The 24,130-nt window shown below is 39.9% G+C and overlaps 1 protein-coding gene across 1 annotated transcript in view; it reads right to left on the reverse strand.

Annotated features, from left to right (window-relative positions):
- Nucleotides 1-3,793: 3,793 nt before the first annotated feature.
- Nucleotides 3,794-24,130, reverse strand: part of LOC124776671 (60S ribosomal export protein NMD3) — an 89,611-nt gene continuing 69,274 nt past the window's right edge. Inside the window, exons 9-11 of the mRNA XM_047251774.1 lie at nucleotides 12,011-12,126; nucleotides 10,320-10,499; nucleotides 3,794-4,137 (exon numbers count right to left, since the gene is read on the reverse strand). Coding sequence (XP_047107730.1) covers nucleotides 3,942-4,137; nucleotides 10,320-10,499; nucleotides 12,011-12,126 — 492 coding nt within the window. The 3' untranslated portion in view covers nucleotides 3,794-3,941. The remainder of the gene's footprint in view (nucleotides 4,138-10,319; nucleotides 10,500-12,010; nucleotides 12,127-24,130) is intronic.

Here is a 24,130-nt window from a genome sequence, read left to right on the forward strand (position 1 = left end):
ATGTTTCCTGAAAGTTTGGCCGTACCTTTTTGTAACACCCTGTATATTAAATAAGTACAAGACAATGGGTTGCTATGGTTCTGTATTTCTGTATTTAGAAGAGTGTACATAAGAATTACTGAAGATAATGGTCTTCATTGATGATGAGAAATGGTCCAACTTTAATGAGGAGCTCCACACACGTGTGGTCCAATAAATTCACTTTTGGTTTCATCGAATGCAGAATTTATCTCTCCATATCTTTCTTATGAACGACATTATTGCTAGGTGGGTTAGTTTCAATAATATTACCAATAAACAGAGGTTAATATGAAAATTTTTCATGAACATGTAAAACTGGTCCACTTTTGAAGAGCACTAATATGGAAACGGGTGGTCCAAAAAATATGCGGATGGTCTCATTCAATGCAGAATTTCATGCCCTACAATTTTTAATTGCACTGTGTTTTCAATATTGTGAGTCGTTTATGAGATATAATCACAAAACCGAAAACATACCCTCTTTTTGGGTACATTTTTGCCCCTCCACCACTTTTCTACAACTCCGCTGAGGGGGAAAAACTAGGATAGTCATACTGGGACACAAACGAAGCCATTAAAACAATAAAACCTTTTGTAGCAATTATTTCTGATTTGAATGCTAGTTCTACTAGACTATCTGACAATGAGGACATTACAGAGGACATCAAACTGCAGGGGATGGGGAAGAAATTTACTCCTGTAGGGGGATGGGGAAGAAATTTATGTCATTTTTAAAGAAATGGAAACAAAGTCTGGATGGCCATACTGTGATTTGAACCATCATCCACCAAAATGAGAGTCCAGTACATTAACTTTGTTTGTTTGTACTTCAGGAGTAAAGGAGACCATTCACTGAATAGCAGAAGTATTAGAATCATTGACAGGCACACGAAAAAGAACGAAAACCTTGCTAACTTTTGGAAGAAATCCTTTAATGAGCTCATTTGCCTAAAAAGAGACAAGAAGAAAAACAAAGGGACAGACGATACAGGAGACAATGTGGATGTAAAGCAGTGTTCTACAGGCAGCAGAATGGTCTGGTATTCGTGTCGGGAAAAAGCTGAGATAGTGTTTTTGTGTATGGTCAAACAGATGGAAATGGTCGAGAGCCAGCACGGCTATACAAAAACAAGTACCTTCACAGACACCAATCACATCACACAACATTTCAATCCCTTTTTGGGCGTTTGTGAGATCACGAGTCCTTTCAGGGAGATGGCGGACAGAGTGCACCAGATTTGGAGGACTGGGTTCTACAGGATACCAAGACGAACCCTAGTTCAAGCTCCAGGCAAGTGGCCTGCCAACATGGTGTAAGCCAAAGTACGATTATTGTATCCTGCATGACAATTGCTACTATCCCTATCACCTGAAACAAGAGAAAGGGTTATCAGAAGTGGATTTCCCTCTAGAGGAAGGATTTTGTTGATGGTTTTTGCACCAGACCATCACAATTATGGGATTTCTGTCATCAGTCCTCTTTAGACAAAGCAACCAGAACTGGCATCGTCAATCTGCATAATCACCATCTGTGGGCTACAGACAAGCCTCAGTGAATGAATGAGGCATCTCATCAGCATTGGTTCAGCATCAATGTGTGTGCACGCATTCTTGGCGACCATATGCTTGGGCTTGTTATTATTACACAATGCCTCAATGGAAGAATATATCTGAACTTCCTGCAGAATAATCTGCTTCGGCTGCCTGAAACTGTGCCTTTAGCAATAAGAGAGGTTATGTGGTTTCTACATGACTGAGCACCATCCCACTTCCGCATTAAAGGTCACCGATATTTCAAGATAATCTTCCCCAGCATGGCGTGCTGGATCAATGGACTTAAATCCCCTGGATGTTTACCTCTGATGGCATCTGAAAAGCATTGAGTTTGCTGAACTAGTTCCTGACATGCAGACAACAGCGAGTTTATGATGCCCATGATGCTATTCCGAGAGAGGCCGAATGTGCAAAAGAGAGCGGAAATCCATAATGTGAAGTGTGAAAACCATGGAGGCCACTTTTAACATCTGTTGTGATGTGGATGCAATGCAGCTCTGTAGTGTGTTCTGGAATGATATACTGTCATTGCACGCACACCGTCCTTTTCCAGACGCATGTTTGTAGGACATTCTTTCTTCCACATCCAGTCAGGAACCCGTTTCTGCAGTTTGTTGGTTTTCTTAATGTTAACCTTGTGTAAGATAAGTCACCTTGTTTGGTACACAAAAAAGTATCAATTAGTTTTAGCTGTTTTCTTAGGGAAAATCCACTTAATGTCATATTCACTGTTATCTAAGTGTTCCATTTTCCAAGTTGTTCTCCACGCTGTTGCCTAAGCAACATTCTGCTAGGATTTGCCAAGTAAAGGCTGAACAAAATACTGCTGGGGAATAATTAACAATTCTGTATCAAAATGATATGCTATAGTTTTGGCAGAAAAGGAGCATCTACTTACCAGTCACTGAAACATGAACAACTGAACCAGACTGACATAGGGACATAAAAATCCAACTGAACCATTAACTTCTATAATTTTCTGAAGTTCCTTCAGCAGAAGCAGATGAAGTGACTTATTTTTATTTTACTTGTATATTGCTAATAGAATTTTTAACTTTTCAAAACTTCATGATTCAAACGTATTTTAAAATTTGTCTGGCAGTTTTCCTTCAAATTACTGATACTATTCAAATAAACTTTAATTTTGATATGATATTCAAATATCACAACAGATTTCCAGATCGAAATTCAAAATTTCCCTGAATCAAGCTTTATTGTAAGTGAGACCAAGTTTTACTTTACCAATTTTCATGGCCATAAATGAAATTATTTGACTTGTCACATCACTTGTTAGTGAGTTCCACAAGGAATTACAGTTTTAGCAACTATTCTGTGAGCTGTAAGCTTCTGCTGCCCCCAGGAAATTCATTTCTTACCAGTGTCCATCACCATTCTGCACCATGCTAAGACTTTGTGTGATAATCTTAAGTAAATTATCACAGGAACACACTTCAACCTGCTGTCACTTGACTGTAATATCAAGATACTTTGTTAGGAATGATGAGTCACATTTCAAATTGGAAACACTTCACACTATGTGCATTGTAGACTTGAAGCTTGACACAGAGAGAAAATTGGTAAAGTATTACTTTGTGTCAAAGGTTGTTGTTGTTGTTGTTCCATCCCCCACAATGAAGTTTGAATATTCAATGCCAACATTTTTAAAAAAAATTAAAAACCTACCTTTGCTTGTGTGTGAATAGTGAATTCGTAATTAGATAAGACATTTTAACATACACTCCACTGCAATTGTAAATTGACAAGGAGCCTGAGAACCAATAGACAATAACAAAGAAACTCAACGTTGGCAAGCATTCTGTAGGTACCCATGATCAAGCAACGTACATTACAATAACTCACTGTTGTGAACTCTGAACATTTCTTTGCATCATTGAACAGCTGAACTCCCTCCTCAGTGTCCCCTCCTTCTATCTTTCACAATTTTCCACACAAGTCACCACCTTGGTCAAACACCCTGCTGTGTGAATTGTAACTAGAGATAACAGCCTTCGCACCTCATCAACTGACAGCTGAGAATAAGTGAAGTTTCCTTTTATTCAAAAAAGAGAATAGCAGTTTGGAATCAATAAATACTAAATAATTTTGCATCAGCTACATCTACCTTGTTTAATGTTTTGAGACATTCTTATGTTGGGTACTGTGCAAAACAAAATCCATAAAGTGAGTTCTGCACCATTATAAAGAGCAATGAGCAGTATTTAACTCAACAGTCTTTTATTGTGAAATTTCCATATGAAAATATGCACATTTTCATGACAATATACAACAAAATAATGTCCAGGCGAATTAACAAGTATATTTTTTTTTGGCTCTTGGTGACAGCATACATATTCAAACTAAGGAACTTAGGATGCATCAGCCATTTCTTCATCCATAATTTGTAAATCATCCAGCATTTCATCTAGTGTTATACGAGGCATAGTTAAGTCCTCAATATCATCAACATCAACTGGAATGTCTTTAGATGGATCACGGAAAATATTCACATTCTGTCTGTATGCTGGGTCTTCTTCCAAATCATCCAAGAATTCATGATAATCACTGAAAAATAATTGAATTGAATTTAGCATAATTATGTTTTATTTTGTGAGGACTGAATCTAGAATGTCACTTAACTCAATGAAAGACATAAAGAGCAACTTACAATGGAATACTGTCTCAATTCATTTGCCGCAATACATGACGTGATAAAATATTTGTGGATTTTTGGATTTTATTCATAAGAATGACAAATTTAAAACAGGACAGTTAAGACAGGGATTTGAAATATCTCCACTGCACTCTAATTCCTATGAAACTTTGCACTTATTTTCGAAATTTTGTCAGATGCTAGTGTAACTGATATTATATATTACAACTGCTTATAGTTGTAAGTATGGTTGGAGTATGAGCACACTACTGAAGTTAGTCTAGGTAGACAGGAAGTCAGCTTTGAAATAATTAATTTGTTACAAGTAAAGTGCTTTCAGAGCAGGTTACTTCAAGGCACAATGGCAGAATAAGTTGAGATAGTATTTTCGGCTGTAGGTGAAACAAACATTGAAATGTTGTTGTTGGTTTGATTTATACTGACAATGTTCCAAGTTTTCGAACACTGATCCTAGAAACATCCTCCAAAACTTTAAGCATCATCTAACCAACTCAAAGATTAGTACAATGTTTATAAATTTCTTATCTGTACAACCCACAGCCATTGCACAAGCTTTTAAAGATAATATATTCTTACAGAGATAATGAGCTTCGTTCAGAAGTAAATAAAAGTGTAATGTTTCACATTCAACAGCACAGTAGACAACATTGGTTACAATAGATCCGAACTCTGTTTCAGATCTATCCTACACTCTTTCAGAGAAACATTAATTACAATTCTTTATAATTCTTCATGTTGATCTTCTTTATTTCTCCAGAAAATTTCTAAATTAATACTTTTGTGTAATTATTTGTCACTTGTTTTCTATAAACTATGTGGTTTTTTAAGCTCTGTAAGTGTGATGTCTAATAATGACAAGCAAATGTTAGAAATTATGAACCATTTCTGTTATAGTCTGACATGCAAAACACGGTCTTATGTGCAACTTTCCGTATCACACGAAGTCACAAAAACCATTGAAAATATTGAACCCACGGCATATGTACAAGTAAGTCACCAAGTTTGGATGGAATCCCAATCTCGCTTCACAGAGAGTACTCTACACCATTCGCCCCTGACTTAGTTTGCATTTATCATGAATCTCTTGCCAAGAGCAAAGTCCCAAGTGACTGGGAACACTCTACTTTACAGGCCTTTATACAATGGAGAAGGGTGGAAGGTACTATACATGGGATCAAAACAGGAGTAAAAACACAGAGCTAAAAGAAAGGCACATGGTAATGTGACTGGCTGACCACTTCTGAAAGAAACACGGGTGAGTCAGTCACCCTATTACATATTCAGAACACATTCATAAAATTTTGGGAAACAAGTTGGCCACATCACAAAACTGTAAAACACTAACCACATTTGTTTTGAAATCACCTAAAACAGAGGGTAGGTCTCCCGGCAAATCTGAAGCTGTCCTCTGGTCAGAAAATAAAACACAGTCGAATAAAATGTGGTGCACATTGATTTGTAAGCCCCAAGACCACACATTGGAGGATCCTCTCGCCAGAGCAAGAAGGAATGCATCATAAGGCCGTGGTCTATGCGAAAACAAGTAAAGAAGACCTCATCCTTACTTTGTGGCTGAAAGTAAGTACACCACTGCTGCATAATGGGTTTTACTAGATGCAACTCATTATCAGTCACTTCTAGCTGCTCGTCTCCGATCGACGCATGACTATGTCACTGTACCTCAACAGCGAGGTGATAGCATGCAGGAGGATAGCCCACTACACCGCTACGCAACAGCTCCTCAGCTGCTACATCTGCCCTTTCGTTCCCTGCAATACCCATGTGCCCTGGTACCTAGCAGAAACACATTTCCTTCCTAGATGTTGTTGTTGGAGAAGGGTGCCCTAGACATTCTAGACTACTTTATCTGCTGGGTACAAATGTTGCTGGGAGTGAAGGGCACTCAGAGTCAAAATAGATAAGGAAGTTAGCACTATAAGAACGTTTCATCTGTTCCAGTGCCTGCAAGATTGCACACAGTTCTGCATCGAATACAGATAAGCCTTGAGGCAGTCGGACTTTGAGTATATGATCTGGGAAAACAACAGAGCAACCAATGGAGTCTCCCTGTTTTGACCCATCCACAGCTGTAGAATTGTGGTGCTCATTTAAAATGGAAGATAAAAAGTATTAAAAACACGTGCAGGAGTGTAATCTCTCCTGTACTGAACTAAATCTTAAATCACCCTGGGCCTCTGCTGCCACCACGGTAGCAGATGGTTAAAACCCTGGGTTCTGGGATGTACATGCTCCACACCAAGTGATTCCTGCCTATGCATGCGGATCCAAAATGGCATTGTTGCCTGTGGATGATCGGGAAAAAAGCATTCCAGAGGTGGTTGACCAACAACATGGTACGCTGGTGAAGTTGGAGCTGTGAGGAACTTGCATGCCTGATGCACCATGAGGAGTTGCTGCTGGATGGTGAGTGGTGGTTCCCCAGCCACAGCACAGAGACTGGGTTACCCGACCCTGCGACATAGCTGTGTAATAGTTGCAGGGAGAAATTGTCTTAGCAATGTACTGCACCAGAAGCCATTTCACGAACTCTCAAATGCGGCCTACCATAACAACAGTGGCAACTTGGCCTTTACAACCATAGTGACGAGATTATTACAAAACTGGTGATGAGGGTTTACAAACATCCCCACGTGGTGGGTAGTGTCAATAATATTCAGGTAAGATGGGCTCGCTGATCCATCTCTATGAAGCCACTGTCTAGGTGTGAATGCACAACAGCCCAGTAAAACTGGAGCAGACATGCCATGTCTGTTCCCCAAGACCTGTGGCTAAGGCACTTGATAATATTCAGTGCCTTCAGAGATGTGGCTTTCAGGTCTCTCAGGTGTAGTAACCAAGACAGTTTAGAGTAAAAAATGAGACCCAGAAACCTCACTCAGTTTTTAAAATGTAGAATGATGTCCCTCATATGTGAGTCAGGTAAATTAAAAGTATGACTATAACAATTAAAATTAACACACACACACACACACACACACACACACACACACACACACACTTCTCTGCAGAAAGCCGAAAACCTGTCTTTGTAGCCCAATACTCTAATCTCTGCATTGTAACTTACAGCTGATGGGTGCTATTTTAACACTGGAGGAGGAATGGAAAACAGCAAAATCAACCACAAATAAGGAGCACTAAACCGGAGTCCTGACTGTAATCATGATACTGTTTATGACTATGGCAAAGAGCGTAACACTTGAAGTGCTGCCCTGAGGAACACCATTTTCTTGCTCAAAATGATCTGACAGCACATCACCAACTTGGGACCTAAACTAGCGCGTAAACAGGAAGGACCATTTGAAGATGGGAAGGTGGCCATGAAAGACCCATTGATTAAGTTGCTTGAGAATACTGTGTCTCCAGGTACTGCCATCAACTTGCTGATATCAAACAATAGTGAGACAGTGATGTTTACACAGGAAAGCCTGCTGAATAGCCACCACTGATAGGACCAGGTGGTCAACAGTGGACCGAAATCTAGAACCTACACTTAGAGCAGCTAAGGAGTTGCCTGGTCTCTAACAACCAGATGAGACAATGGTTAACAATTCACTCCTGAGCCTACCCTACACAGTTCATTATGGCAATGTTCCGGAACTACTGGGACAGGTGCAGTCTTTTCCTGGTTTGAGGAGAGGTCTCAGAATTGCCACTCTCCACAAGTAGGGAAGTTACTTGTAGACTATGTAAGATTGAAACATTCGAGGAGGATTTTCTTTGACACTCCTGACAAATGTTCAAGCAAGCAGTACCGGATCTGATTGTGATCGGGTGCAGCATTGTACGTCTCAGACAGCGCTGATTCCAGCTTCCACATGGAGAAACGGCAGTTGTAGGGCTCAGAATTCTGGGATCTGAAGTTAACTTGCCTCTCTCTGCAGTTGCATAGTACCAGCAAAATGCTGAATGCTGGCTGGCACTGGCAGTAGCGTTTGCAAAATGTGCTGCCAGCATCTGTGTGATGTAGTCTCTGGGCATTGTTTGGAGAAACACCCATTTCAGCACTGCTGCTATTGGCAAATGATTGTGTTTACCAGAAATTCTCCTGATGGCTTCCCATACTATTGCTGAACTAAGGGAACAGTTTATGGTGTCAAGGAACACTTGCCATAACCTTTTGTTGATCTCCTTAACTATGTGTCGAGCCTTGGCTCTTGTGACCCGAAATGCTGTGAGCTTCTCTACCGTTGGGTCCACTGACAAACCACATGCTTGAGCTGGGTTGCTGAATGGCACTAATTGGTCCATCAAGGAACAGATTGCCTCCTAAGATGAACTGAGAACTTTGAGATGGGTAAGTTAGAAGCATGATGAATCATGGGTGTGATGTGGTCCACCCATTCCTGGATGCTGTGTGCTGTGTTCAAACACAGCCAGCTGGCTGGAAAGAGTCCAGTTAGCCCTGCTGACCATCCTTTGTGGTGGCTTCTCTTCAGGTAATGCTCCATCTAGTAGGTGAATGTGGAGGGGGTAGTGGTCACTGGAATAAAAGTCATCATTGACTTCCCACTGAACAGATGAGGAGTGGAAACGGATAGGACCAGGGAAGAGGATACCTCTGTGTGCCACTCTCTGCCAATGTACCCACCCATACTTTCCCCTTCCCTGCTCTCTCCTTTTCTGTTCTCACTCCCCCTCTCCCCCAACCCACCTCCCTACATTGCACCTACCCCCATCCCACTCCAGATTGCTATTCACATGACAGTCACATTCCGACCGGAGCTGTCAGTGGTAGTGGTTGTGTGTGTTTTGAGATGTACTTGCTTTGTGAGTGTGTGTGTGCTTTCTTTTCCAAAGAAGATTTTTGCTGAAGGCTAACGTGTAACAGTTTTTTTGAAGTGCCTGTCTGCAACTCAACACATCATCTTTACTGTGTGTAGCAATCTATCCTTTTTCTAATACTGTTAAAACTATGCATAGGAATGAATTACACTAGTTCTGGAAGTATAGTGCCATCTATGATACCATTTGTAAGATCCTCAGCATATTTAACAAGAAATTGCTTGTCACTACAGATAAACTGATCAGCTGCTATTTTATTAGGAGAAGGACATGCACAATGTAGTAACCATAAAAGTTATATTAATGAGGTTATGGTAAAATACTGTATTAATTTTCCCATCTTTCTAAATAAACATATATATTGGTGAAAATATTCAATGCTTGACAATATAATATGGATAGATCAAAAATTTACTCATCAGGCGGTGGCAGGAAAAAATAAAAGGTGTGGAAATGCACAAGCTTTAGGAGCCATTGGCTCCTCCTCTTGGCTGAATTCCTTCTCAACCATCTGATAAGTGTCTCATGACCAAGGATTCTAGGTGACTTTTCTGTTTCCAAAATCCCACCAGTCCTTTTCCTTCATCCTCCTTCCCTTCCATTTCACCCTTCTGCCAGAAGGGGCCACTGGCTCAGAAAGCTAGTGCATTTCCACACCTTTTATGTGCCATCCACGCCATTGCTTGGTAAGTACTACTTCTTCTTTTTTTAAATCTATGCATATTATAAAGAAATACACAGATGATTAACTCACTTAGGAGGTGAATTAGACATACTATTTTGATGTGAACCATAACTGTACAAGAAACAACTACTGTTGTGTACTGACAGTAGTCTACTGATGCCCAATGTCTATGTATAATACTCAAGTTACTTCGATAATTGACAGAGGCAAATTCAGACAAGTGCATTATCTAAAGGCAAATAAGTAATGTGCTATGCCATACCATACTGTAACATGAATTCATACTTTAATATGCTGGTCAGTGACACACAACCCTAACACTGATGTACTCTTGGATTTACACAAACAGGATAAATCAGTGGTAAAATATAGGTTTTTAGTGTCCCACACAAGGTCTATATGAGCAATGTTTTTACCACCAAATATGGGAAATCCATTACAATATAGGACAGTTAGCAACCCTGCTGTAAATGGAACACACATATGGCGAGTGTGAAACTTCTGTTTTCAGTAACAGCATATACGCACAAAATATAGCATTGCTTCTAAAAATAGTAAAAAAAATTCTAAATTTAGAATACTCACTTGGCTTCAGTGTTGATATGAGTGCTTTCTTCAGCAAGATGTTTAAGTTTCCAGTTACGCAAACGTTTACGACTACTCCTATCACCGTAATATTTTTTCACAAGAATGATATCTGGTATCTTTGTAGCATCCAATTTCTCTAAATTTGGATCATTTACATTACTGTCTGCAAGTGTGTACCTGGAAATGTAATAAAAAAATGCAAGGAATAAATTGATGATAGTTTATGAATGAGGAAATGTCTAAACCCAGTTCATACACTTTGTAACATAAGAAATAAATTTTAGAAATTTTCTGAGACAGTATCACTGGCGATACTAACTCGCTATTTTGCCTTGTAGAACATTTTTAATTCCAGGAATGTTAGTAGGAATACAAAAATCAAAATATACATGACCATATTAAGACCTATAGTAATATATGGATCAGAAGGCTGGGTATTGACATTAAAGGAGGAGAACTGGTCATTGAGATGCGAAAGAAAGATACTGAGAAGGATTTTTGGAGCAGTGAGAGAGGAAGATGGCTGGAGAGTAAGAACAAATGTAGAACTACAAACACTTTTTGGACAGATGGATATTGTTGTTAAAATTAAGCAGGGAAGAATAAGATGGGCAGGACATATAGAGAGAATGCCAGAAACTCGGAGTGTCAAGAAAGTTTTTAAAGGAAAACCTGATGGGAGAAGGAGATGAGGTAGACTCAGAATGGCTGGACGATATGGAAGAAGATCTGAAGGAGATGGGAATAAGAAATTGGAGAAGGAATGTGACAGACAGAGAAGAATGAAGGCAGGTGATACATGAGGCCAAGGTTCTTAAAGGACTGTAGAGCCAACCAAGAAGAAGAAGAAGAAGAAGAAGAAGACTAACTTTCTGGAGGAATGTGCATCATCTTTTCAAAACTTTCAATGACTCTTCTACATTAAAAAAAACTTTGGAAGCTATAACAATTGATCAGGTTACCTGCCATTATGAATGAGGGTCCATTCAACGACTGTTTTATGACTTTCAAATGATAGAGCACAGCAGTCAGTCATCCTTTTCTTGGAAGTTTTATTCGGCAAATCTAGATTTCAGCTAATGCCTAGCCATTATCAGTGCACCATTTCATAGTATCAATGCTTGTTCAAGTATGTCAGTCCCCTGTTGGTCAGACTTCGGTCACAGTTCTTTAACGACTACTGTATCATGAAGGCAGGCTTTGCGAAGAACACATCGATAACGAAACCTAACTTCATTATACAGTAGTCTCGAAGTTACTGTGACAGAAGCCCGAACAACAGGGGACTGACATACTAGAACATACACTGATACTATGAAATGGTGCACAGATAGTGGCTAGGCACCAGCCGAAATCTAGATTTGCTGAATAAAACCTGTAAGAAAAGGACAACTGATTGCTGTGTTATACCACTTAATTTCAAAAATATTAGTTGCAATTAACATTCTATATCTGGTTTCAGTTCTTGCCAAATTCATGAAGTAAATTACACAAGGATGATTTACCATGGATATTCATGGGCGGAAATAGCTAGAAGGTGAAAGAACGACCTCACAAATTGGCTAGGAATTATTTTCAGAAATGATGAGAAAATAAATGCAACTAAAACTAGGATTCAAAGTATTCCATTTAAATAGCCCAAACACAATTTTTTTTATATAAAATAATTTGTGTAAATTAATAAGTACCCAAGAACAGAATCTCCAGGCTTCAATATGTGGCCAAGATGAGTCCGAGTGTGGATTGTGTTTTCTGTCATTCCCAATTCTGATGCTCTTACCACCCACACATCAGCTATTGTATGCTGAAAAAATTAATTGATTTAAAACATTAAAGCATATACTATATTCACCAAAAGATTATGGTGACGCAACTCACAAAAAAGCTAACACAGCAGATTCAGCAAACACAAATAAGAAAAACATGTGGAATGACAGTAAACAGTAATTACGTATATTTTATCAAAGATAATTATGTATTTTTTAGTAAAACAACAGACTCTACAGATATAATAAAATTTTTTGGAATATTTCTGACTGTCTAGTTTTTCCTTGAAATAAAAACTACTATCACACACTGCAATCTGAATTGTCTCTAATACTTCACAATACTAAATGATTGAGAAGACTGATCAGTAGGCCAAAGATAGACAGTTTTCATTATCTAAACTGTAAACAAATCTTAATTAGTCCCAGCCCTGTTAGTTCAGCAAGTCAGTAACACCATAACTGAAATTGTTTTATAAAAATATTTTTTTCTCCTGTGGTCCAAGAAAGAACGGTGTAAAGGAACAATGCAGACAAGGGGCTCTCACATCAGAGTGACATTTAAAGAAGCTCTTGGTAAATTATGAAATAGATAAATAGATGCAAATTGTACTTTAGGTATCTCAAATCCACCTTTCAAAGTTGCAGTATTACCACTGTAAGAAACAAACTATGGAAAATCCAGGAACAAATATGAAATATTATGAAAAGGAAAGTTGCTACTCACCATATAGCATGGATGGTGAGTCGTAGATAGGCACAACAAAAAGACTGTTACAAATAAAGCTTTCAGTCCGTAAGGATATCGTCAAAAATAAACGACGGACAGACACACACACACACACACACACACACACACACACACACACACTTGCCTGAGTCTGCAGGCGCGTGTGTGTGTGTGTGTGTGTGTGTGTGTGTGTGTGTGTGTGTGTGTGTGTGTGTATTTTTGACAATGCCTTACGGGCCAAAAGCTTTATTTATAACAGTCTTTTTGTTGTGTCTCTCTGTGACTATAACAAGCAGATGTTCCAAACACCTGTGATCATGTGGAATCTTTGGAAATGTAACACCACCCAAAAGCCGGTTTGACCACAATAGTATTTTATTAGCTGTGATCCTATTGAATGCAGAATGCTTTTCAGGTTCAGACTGATTATCATAGCTAGTTATAGGGGGACCTATTGTTTAATGTGGACTTCTAACCGTGGTGCATGTTTTTTTTCCACATTTAGAAACACACAACAGAAAACAGTTAACAGTCACTTTCAAGCTCTTGCTCTTTTTCTAATAGGAATACACACATACCATTTGGGTGTCTGTGTGAATGTGTGTACTCTCAATAGAAGAAGAGCAAGAGCTCGAAAGCTAGGGTTAACTGTTCTGTTCCTGTGTGCCATGCATCAATTTGCTACATGCAAGCGGCCGCCCTTCCCTTATTTTATGTATTTTGCATCCAGATATTTCCAATGTTGTTTCAAGATTTTTAACATTTAACTTATCAGGAGCAGCTCCTACATAGGTTTGCAGGTTTGCACTACCCCCATGAATAATTGTTAAGTTGTGTTTGCTTTTTCAATTTTATACATAAGTGAAGAAGTTGCGTGCCATTAACCTCTTTGAAATGCTCAGGCTCTAAGTACCAAAAGTAGCTGAATAGGACAAAAATGTGTTGACAGCAACGTGGGCTGCACTGGGCCTGTAAATGGCGACCTGGGTGTCTTGGTTGTGTGGGAGCAAAGTTTATCAAGACAGTTCTCATATACAGGCCTTGTGCATATAAACACCCCAAGCAAGCCAATTAGGAATAGAGGAGGAAGGTGGGAGTGTACTGAGCAGCATTCGCCCCCGATACACGGACGAGACAATGCCTCCTGGCCACACAGCGAGGACGACGGAGCATGCGGACGCGAGATGCAGAGTCACATCCAGAGCTGGTACCTACTAGCATGGTGCGACTGATGGAGCAGTTTGCGGCTGCAATGTGTGATGTGTGATGCAGAGGCAGCAAGCAACGGCGGCAACATCAGCGGCTCCAATAGAGGTCTCTTGAGGTTTCCCTTAGTCGTAAAGTGAATACCAGGGCTGTTCCCTTTAACCCCTCAAAATAAATTCTTAATTATAAGATATAAAATAAACCTCCCTCCTTTTAGCACAACAAATAAAGAAACACTGCCAAAACTTTGTAACGTAGCCGGTACCTACGGCCCGGCAGAGCAGACGCTATTAGTGGCCCACCCTCCACCTTCCTTCTGAAGAGAACTGAAGATTTCACATCTTTGAACAAAGCAGGACTCTTGCACCTCGTTACCAGATCACATGTAACTGCGAGCGAAATAACTATCTCCTGTTCCTTGTGTTCATTATTTTAGCATGGCTATAGAGAATTTTGAGACAAGAAGTGAATATATGAAACAGTGAAACACATAATTTCCTTGCTCTCTGAACCCATCAATTTACACAATTTTGAAGAAAGATTATAAATGAAGAGGCTAGGTACTTAAACAATTTCGCAGACATTTCAAATGAAAAGTTGCCAATTTGGTAGAAAGTTTAACTCCAAACTGTACAATAAGCAAGAATGCCTGTGTGGTTGCGATTTGGAAAACAACTTATTTTGTTTTTCTTGTTTATTACTAGGGGAGCTTTTGACTAAACATGGAGTCTGTGACATTCAACACCTCTGCGACAAAATTAGTAAACACGAACTTTCTTCAATCCACATGAACAACATTTTGAATGTCTAGGAAATTTAACTAGGCTACCCAATTAGGCAATGGGTACAGAAAGCCCATGCCACTAAACAACCAAAAAGTCACCCATAACAGGTACATACTAAATATAATTATGACCTGTATTCGTTTCTGTGGTGTGTTGGAACTTGACCCTCTGATGACACAAGACGGAATCATGTTCCAATCCCAACATTTTTCATGCCTTGATTAATTCTACTGTAGAATTAGACTTTGCATTAAAATCACATTTAGAAAAAGCAATAGTTTCCAAAGCAACCTCTAAAGCCACCCAAAATGACCTTCAATGGGTGTGAAGTCTGCCCAGAAGACATTAGAAAGTAAAGACAGGTGCAGAGTTTTTGTTAATAATAGCTGACAAAACCAGTGGTGTAGCCTGCATTTTGTAGGTGGTTATAGTATATAGGTACATATCATTAACGGAATACCTGTTAAAAGATTTTGGGGTATCACAGCATCAGAAAAGTATGATGCCCAATATTTGGCAACGTACATCACAGAACAGATAAATTGCCATTTAGAGAATTGTCCATACATACTAATAGCACAAACATACAATGATGCAGCAATCATGAGCGATTTGCCACACAGGGTACAGGCTCTTGCTAAGGAAACATTTTACAATGTTTCATACATTCATTATTAGTCACCAGTTGAACCTGATTTTTCACCAAATTTCAGGGACTTTTCAGCTCCTTTTCAGCATTTCCACAAAGAACAAGAGTCCTTAATGAAATAGTGTGAAAATGTTCACCACATTTAGTGTCTACTTATTGGAGTTTCCAGTGAAAGAGTGTCAATACTGTTTTTGAATATTGGGAAGGTATTTTCGAGAACTTGAATAATATGACCAACAGGGAAAAACTGTGTAATGAAAATACAGTCCTATAAGCCTGCAGCTTAGTTACGATTTTGAAGGATAAAAGGTCCATTTTCTGTCTCTCACTTTTTTCATAACATTATGATCTATGTGGATATTTTGTACACACAGCTACAGAAACATGATATTGACTCACCTTATGCACAACATCAGCTGACAGCTTTTGAGCATGAAATTACAAATATTACGGGAGGCACAGCTGAAAATACAACAGATTTGGATGAATATCATAAAAGAGGAAGAATTGAAAATGGAGGAGTGATGTGTAATCTGCTGTGGAACACGAAAGAAGTATTACAAATATTACGGGAGGCACAGCTGAAAATACAACAGATTTGGATGAATATCATAAAAGAGGAAGAATTGAAAATGGAGGAGTGATGTGTAATCTGCTGTGGAACACAAAAGAAGTATGCAATGTAAGTTAAAAGGTGAACGAAAGATTCAAATTCACTGGACAACTAGTTGCAGCCCCTCTCTTTCTACCAGAGAAATCCACTACTTAGTCTTCCAGTTTTCCAGAAACTTCTTTAGAGCTGCTGTTGAATGCTATTATTTTTTGGGAGCTAACGAACTTTGAACAGAACTCTTTGTTATTTATGGAAGAGAGGAGTACAAAAGTATCAGTGGAGCTTTGAGCTTGCCAGATTACATAACAGATAATAACCTTCATGATACGTTGGGAGAATCTTTGAAACTCTTGAAAGCAATAACTACAATTAAAATGACCACATCAGAAGCAGAACATTGTTTTCCATCACTGAAACGTATCAAAAGCTTCTTAAGGAATGCTATGGAACAAAGAACAATATCAGCACTTGCAGTGCTCTCTATCGAAAGAGATTTTGTATTAGGAATTCCTGACTTCAGTCAAAGAGTGACTGAAAACTTTGCAAACATGAAGAAAATAAAAATCGAATTTATGTGCAAATGATAGATAACCCCATAAAATGACAGAGATGGACTCGAAAGAGATTTACATCACTGCTGCTGAAAAAGGCTAGTAAGGGAGGCCTATTACTTTTTGCGTTAACAGAATTGCAATTCATCTTAATTTCTTTTATTCTGCAAAGTAATAATTTATTTGGGGAACATGTTTTGGTGTTATTACTAGCAGATGCTGCAGTAATATGAACAAGCAGCCTGTTTATATTATGGGTTACAAAAACATGTGCAATGCACTGATTTTCTATCTGTTGTTAATGTTTTTCTTGGCGAGCAAAGTGCACCATCTTCCTTGGTCACAAGCCACCGCTGCAACTTATGCACAAGCACAAGAAACTCAAGTTAACAACTAAAAATCAAAAAAGGGAAAATCCAGGATGGAATAACAGCAATATGAAGTAGGATAGATTACTACTTACCACATATAGGAGGCACTGAGTGGCAGCCAGGTACAGTTAAAGTACATCTATGGGTAAACAAAGTCTTTCCTCAGCCGTAGAAACAACACACACACACACACACACACACACACACACGCACGCACGCACGCACGCACGCCACTATTGTCTCTGGGCATAAAAGCCCGACTGCAGTATCTTGGCTATGTTGGATAGTGGGGGTACAGAAGGGGCCTGGGGCAGGGAGGAGGATTGATAGCAGGGTATGGGTGGGGGAAGGTGGTGGTGTTGTGGCTGTGGGAGAGTGCAGGGATGTGGTGAGGACTGGGTGGTAGGCTGCTAAGTGTAGCATCAGGAAGCTGTGCACATTGGGCTGGTGGGCGTGTGGCTGGGAGGGGAGGGGGAGATAGCAGGCATGTATGAGGCAGGAACGTGCACCGGGAAAGGTGGAATGAATGATACAGTGTAGAAAGAGTTTTTACTCGCTTAATTCAGAAAAGCCGGTGTTCGTGGGAAGAATCCAGATTACACAGGCTTTGAAGCAATCAACCAAACTGTGTTGGGTGGTATGCTCATCACCTGAGTGTTCAGCTCTCACTTGGTCATAGTTTAGGAGTGTCCAACCGCTAATGAGCTGTCTGTCCAGATAAATGGCCACTGTAAAACTGTGGCTGAGAGACTGTTGACCCACTCAGCCGATGAGCATGCCATCCAACATGGTGTGCTTGACACAGCCTGTGTCATTTGGATTCTTCGCAAAAATACCTGCTTTTCAGGACTGAGCAGATGGAAACACTTTCTATACCCAGGACACTGAAACATGCCACTATAAGGTGACTCCACAAGTGAAGTAGAGTTGGTAGTATAACTAACAAACAAGTGAGGGACGGTAGGCGCTGCATCTTCTGAACCAATAACAGCACTGAACAAAAGCCAGTTCGGGCATCGATGCTACCACATTGCCGGCTTCAGTGTGAACATTGTATGTGAGTGCGCGAATACCTGCTGTTGTGTTGTGTTACTGCCTCGACTTCAGTTTTTGTTTGTTAAACAATGTCGTTCACCAAGCGATAATCCGTTGAGCCGTGGAGTGCCATTAAATAGTCAGGCTTTGGAATTGCTACGGAGGAAGCGTGAGATTTACCAGCAAGAAAAAGAATTTGTTTCTGTTCATGGGCATGCGTCGATTCCTGCTGATGAAGTTTTAGAGCATATCTCGAAAACTCTAAAACTCAGTGAAAGAACAGTTATAAGGAATGGGCTGCTACTTCAAGACTTAGAAGACAGTGAGGTAAACAGTGTGGACGAAAGACCCTGTGTGAGAAACAGTGTGTTTTTAAGAACTCTGGGCAAGAAAAAAAGCAGCCTCGTCCTGTTACAGATATTGATTCTTTCCAATCCGATGCAATTCCTCAACACATATACAGATACTATAAAAGGAAAGAATACCTCACAATAGCGAAGTTGCTAATTTCTTTAAAAAAAGTGAACTTTTCTCAGGGGGGTGGGAAACGTCACTTAAGATGATATGAAAAAGTATGGGCTTCTGTTTTAAAAAGTTAGATGGATGAAAACTGTTACTTGAAAAAGCTCATGTCGGTGCAGCTCGTACCATTTTCTTACACAAAATTGTAAGAAAGGACACACTTAGTCATATGTTTAGACGAAACCTGGGTCAACACTGGAGAATTAGTTGAGAAACGCTGGACAGATGATATTCTGAATAGCAGCAGTCATCAGCCAGCAGGAAGAGGATCCCGATTAATTGTGGCCCATGCAGGATCTTCCCAATGGCTTTGTGCCTCGAGGACTTTTAGTTTTTCGATCGAAAAAAACTGGTGACTATCATAAGGATAGGAACTACCCACAATTTCTACAGTGGTTTAAAAATTTGTTCCCCCAGTTTAGTGTTCCGACAGTGTTTCTGATGGACAACGCATCGTACCATTTCATGATTCTACATCTACAGCTACATCCATACTCCGCAAGCCACCTGACGGTGTGTGACGGAGGGTACCTTGAGTACCTCTATCGGTTCTCCCTTCTATTCCAGTCTCGTATTGTTCGTGGAAAGAAGGATTGTCGGTATGATTCTGTGTGGGCTCTAACCTCTCTGATTTTATCCTCATGGTCTCTTCGAGAGATATACGTAGGAGGGAGCAATATACTGCTTGACTCTTTGGTGAAGGTATGTTCTCGAAACTTTAACAAAAGCCTGTACCGAGCTACTGAGCGTCTCTCCTGCAGAGTCTTCCACTGGAAGTTATCTATCATCTCTGTAACGCTTTCGCGATTACTAAATGATCCTGTAATGAAGCGCGCTGCTCTCCATTGGATCTTCTCTATCTCTTCTATCAACCCTGTCTGGTACGGATCCCACACAACTGAGCAGTATTCAAGCAGTGGGCGAACAAGCGTACTGTGACCTACTTCCTTTGTTTTCGGATTGCATTTCCTTAGGATTCTTCCAATGAATCTCAGTCTGGCATCAGCTTTACCGACGATCTACTTTATATGATCATTCCATTTTAAATCACTCCTAATGCGTACTTCCAGATAATTTATGGAATTAACTGCTTCCAGTTGCTGACCTGCTATTTTGTAGCTAAATGATAAGGGATCTATCTTTCTATGTATTCACAACACATTACACTTGTCTACATTGAGATTCAATTGTCATTCCCTGCACCATGCATCAATTCACTGCAGATCCTCCTGCATTTCAGTACAATTTTCAATTGTTACAACCTCTCGATACACCACAGCATCATCTGCAAAAAGCCTCAGTGAACTTCCGATGTCATCCACCAGGTCATTTATGTATATTGTGAATAGCAACGGTCCTATGACACTCCCCTGCGGCACTCCCCTGAAATCACTCTTACTTCGGAAGACTTCTGTCCATTGAGAATGACATGCTGCGTTCTGTTATCTAGGAACTCGTCAATCCAATCACACAATTGGTCTTATAGTCCATATACTCTTACTTTGTTCATTATATGACTGTGGGGAACTGTATCGAACACCTTTCGGAAGTCAAGAAACACGGCATCTACCTGTGAACCCATGTCTATGGCCCTCTGAGTCTCGTGGACGAATAGCGCGAGCTCGAAACCCATGCTGATTCCTACAGAGTAGATTTCTAGTCTCCAGGAAAGTCATTATACTCTAACATAATATGTGTTACAAAATTCTACAACTGATCGACGTTAGAGATATAGGTCTATAGTTCTGCACATCTGTTCAACGTCCCTTCTTGAAAACGGGGATGACCTGTGCCCTTTTCCAATCCTTTGGAACACTACGCTCTTCTAGAGACCTACGGTACACCGCTGCAAGAAGGGGGGCAAGTTCCGTCGCGTACTCTGTGTAAAATCGAACTGGTATCACATCAGGTCCAGCGGCCTTTCCTCTTTTGAGAGATTTTAATTGTTTCTCTATACCTCTGTCGTCTATTTCGATATCTACCATTTTGTCATCTGTGCGACAATCTAGAGAAGGAACTACAGTGCAGTCTTCCTCTGTGAAACAGCTTTGGAAAAAGACATTTAGTATTTCGGCCTTTAGTCTGTCATCCTCTGTTTCAGTACCATTTTGGTCGCAGAGTGTCTGGACATTTTGTTTTGATCCACCTACCGCTTTGACATAAGACCAAAATTTCTTAGGATTTTCTGCCAAGTCAGTACATAGAATTTTACTTTCGAATTCACTGAACGCCTCTCGCATAGCCCTCCTCACACTACATTTCGCTTCGCGTAATTTTTGTTTGTCTGCAAGGCTTTGGCTATGTTTATGTTTACTGTGAAGTTCCCTTTGCTTCCACAGCAGTTTCCTAACTCGGTTGTTGTACCACGGTGGCTCTTTTCCATCTCTTACGATCTTGCTTGGCACATACTCATCTAACGCATATTGTACGATGGTTTTGAACTTTGTCCACTGATCCTCAACACTATCTGTACTTGAGACAAAACTTTTGTGTTGAGCTGTCAGGTACTCTGTAATCTGCTTTTTGTCACTTTTGCTAAACAGAAAAATCTTCCTACCTTTCTTAATATTTCTATTTACAGCTGAAATCATCGATGCAGTAACCGCTTTATGATCGCTGATTCCCTGTTCTGCATTAACTGTTTCAAATAGTTCGGGTCTGTTTGTCACCAGAAGGTCTAATATGTTATCGCGACGAGTCGGTTCTCTATTTAACTGCTCAAGGTAGTTTTCAGATAAAGCACTTAAAAAAATTTCACTGGATTCTTTGTCCCTGCCACCCGTTATGAACATTTGAGTCTCCCAGTCTATATCCGGCAAATTAAAATCTCCACCCAGAACTATAACATGGTGGGGAAATCTACTCGAAATATTTTCCAAATTATTCTTCAGGTGCTCAGCCACAACAGCTGCTGAGCCCGGGGGCCTATAGAGACATCCAATTACCATGTCTGAGCCTGCTTTAACCGTGACCTTCACCCAAATCATTTCACATTTCGGATCTCCGTCAATTTCCTTCGATACTATTGCACTTCTTATCACTATAAACACGCCTCCCCCTTAACTGTCCAGCCTGTCTCTGCGGTATACATTCCAATCAGAGTTTAGGATTTCATTACTGTTTACGTCTGGTTTCAGCCAACTTTCTGTCCCCAGTACTATATGGGCGTTGTGACTGTTTATTAATGAGAGATGATTTAAGACAAAACCCCCACCACTAGTGACCGTAAAGTAACTATGGTGCGGTGGTTGCAGGCGAGAGACACTGCTGCGGACATGAGCATGACAAAGCTGTTATTACCCTCCCTCGTGAAACAAAATAAGCCTGTGACGCCTAAATATGTTGTAGGTGAAATTGCAAGCGAACAGGGTCACTTGGTAATTAGGCTACCGCCTTATCACTGCCATTTTAATCCAAGTGAATTGGTTTGGAGTGAAGTCAAGGCGTACATTAGAAGTAGCTTTTACTACAACAGAAGTGGAGAGACTGCTACGGGAAGGTCTTGCTACTGTAGATGCTACCTCATGGAGGAAAAAAGTTTACTATGTTGCAAAACTGATAAGAGAAGGAAGACTGTAGATGGCATAATAAATGAAAACGAGCAATTAATGATTTCTCTTGTTGTTGTTGATGATGAAGACAATGGTTTTGGTGTGGATTCTGTAGATAGTGAGGGAGAAATGGATGGAACTGTGCCATTGACATTGTAAGTTGGTGAGTGTAAATGTATACAGAATTAATTCTCTCTCTCTGCAATTGGGTAGGCTATGCATGTTTTGCTTTGTTTCTTTCTATGAGTGTGGATAGTGTACGATTTGGTATGCTTAGGTTTACATTATTATATGACGTTTTACATGCAGCTATTACAGTAACAATTTGGAATGACTATTCATAGATATTGTCATTAACTTCGGCTGTTTCTATTTCCCGGTTTCATATACTATCAAATGCTTAGTCTCCATTGTCGTTCTCTCCATTGTTAGAAAAACGTACTATGTTGCATGTACGTATAAATGTTGATTGTAGCTTACATTTACAAAACATACTTCGGAGTTGTCGGTGTGTACGGTGGCAGCTATTGCAACCTCGCAATCGCAGTATAGCCAACCACACGCTAGCTGTCAAGTGACATGTGTCACCAGCCCTGGTATAGAACGTATTGTTTGTTCCAGTAACTGCCCTCATCCTGGACTCAAACTACTGTCAGTCCCTGTTTGTAGCTGCCCGTTGCCTTACTAGCATAATCCTTACCCCTTATCTGCCCCCTCCTCCTCCCACAGCCTCACAATGCTGCACATAAGAGGCTACTATCCAGTTCTCACCACACCCCTGGACTCTCCCATACGCAGCAAAACAGCACTTACCATGCCCCCCCCCCCCTCCAACCTCTTCTACTTTCACTACCTGCCCCACCCAAGATCACTGCTCACCACAGTCAGGCATCAATATATCCTACTTTGTATCACCACATTTAACAACAATAGTAAATATTTGGAGCAACCAATATTTACTGTCGGACTATCTGGCGCATGCTTAACTATACTGTGCTCCCTCAACATTATTTTGCAAGTATTTATACATGATGGAAATAGTCATAAGCTTGTAAAGTGTTGCAGGGTAAGCTGTGTTCAGAAGTAAAAGAAAGAAAGAAAGAACGAAAAACAGAAATCGATTCACTGTGCTATTTCCAAGTTAATTAGCACTGAAGTTAGCCAATCAGGGCCTCGCACATGCAAAATAATGAGACCCACCCATGACAGAGTTATCAAATATGTTTTTCGTTTTGCTTCCTAAAACTGAACAAGAGAGTGACACAAAAACTGAACATGGGATGGTCGTAAGGATTGAACCAAAGCCAAGGGCTGAGCAGTCTTGTGCAATGTCACCTACGCTATGAGAAAAACTGACTGACTGTGTCTGGCAGGCTGCTTGAATTTGCAAGCCCAATGGCCTGATTGGCTAATTTCAATGCTAATAAACTCAGAAATGGTGCAACATATGGACATTTCTTTTCTTAACAATTATTTCTTGGCGCAGCTCACCATTAAACAGCCTTACAAGTTTTTCAGACTGTTTCTATCCACTCTTTATATTCAACTACTAAATTACAAATTATATGGCAAGAAAGTCATACAAGCCATGGTAGAAAACTTGTATGTAAACTGTACACAGTTCATTTAACCTGATTTGTAACACAGCATGCAACAAAAGTTTCATGCTAAGTTACTCTGTCAGTGTGTTTGCCAACTGCAATTGCTATTATTTACTTCTGGATAACATTCAAAGTGAGCTAAAAAGTGATTTCTGACCTGTGATACGGAGACAGTAATCTTGTAAAATGTCCCTTCACATATATACTCTTTCAGTTGAATCTTTGTGTATCCTGACAGTGTCATTTAATTTCCTAACATTTTGCTTCTAATTCTATTACAGTGATTCTGTGCAGCTTTTAAGGGTTCCAATTTGTTTTCATTGTTGTTGCTTGAATGAATTTTCACTTCAAAATCAACCTAAAAGCAAATAATGCTGCATCTTATTCACTAACAAAAAAAAGTCATCTACATTCTTTTCATTAACATC

Source organism: Schistocerca piceifrons, chromosome 2, assembly GCF_021461385.2.
Source record: "Schistocerca piceifrons isolate TAMUIC-IGC-003096 chromosome 2, iqSchPice1.1, whole genome shotgun sequence".
NCBI classification, from domain to species: Eukaryota; Metazoa; Arthropoda; class Insecta; order Orthoptera; family Acrididae; genus Schistocerca; species Schistocerca piceifrons.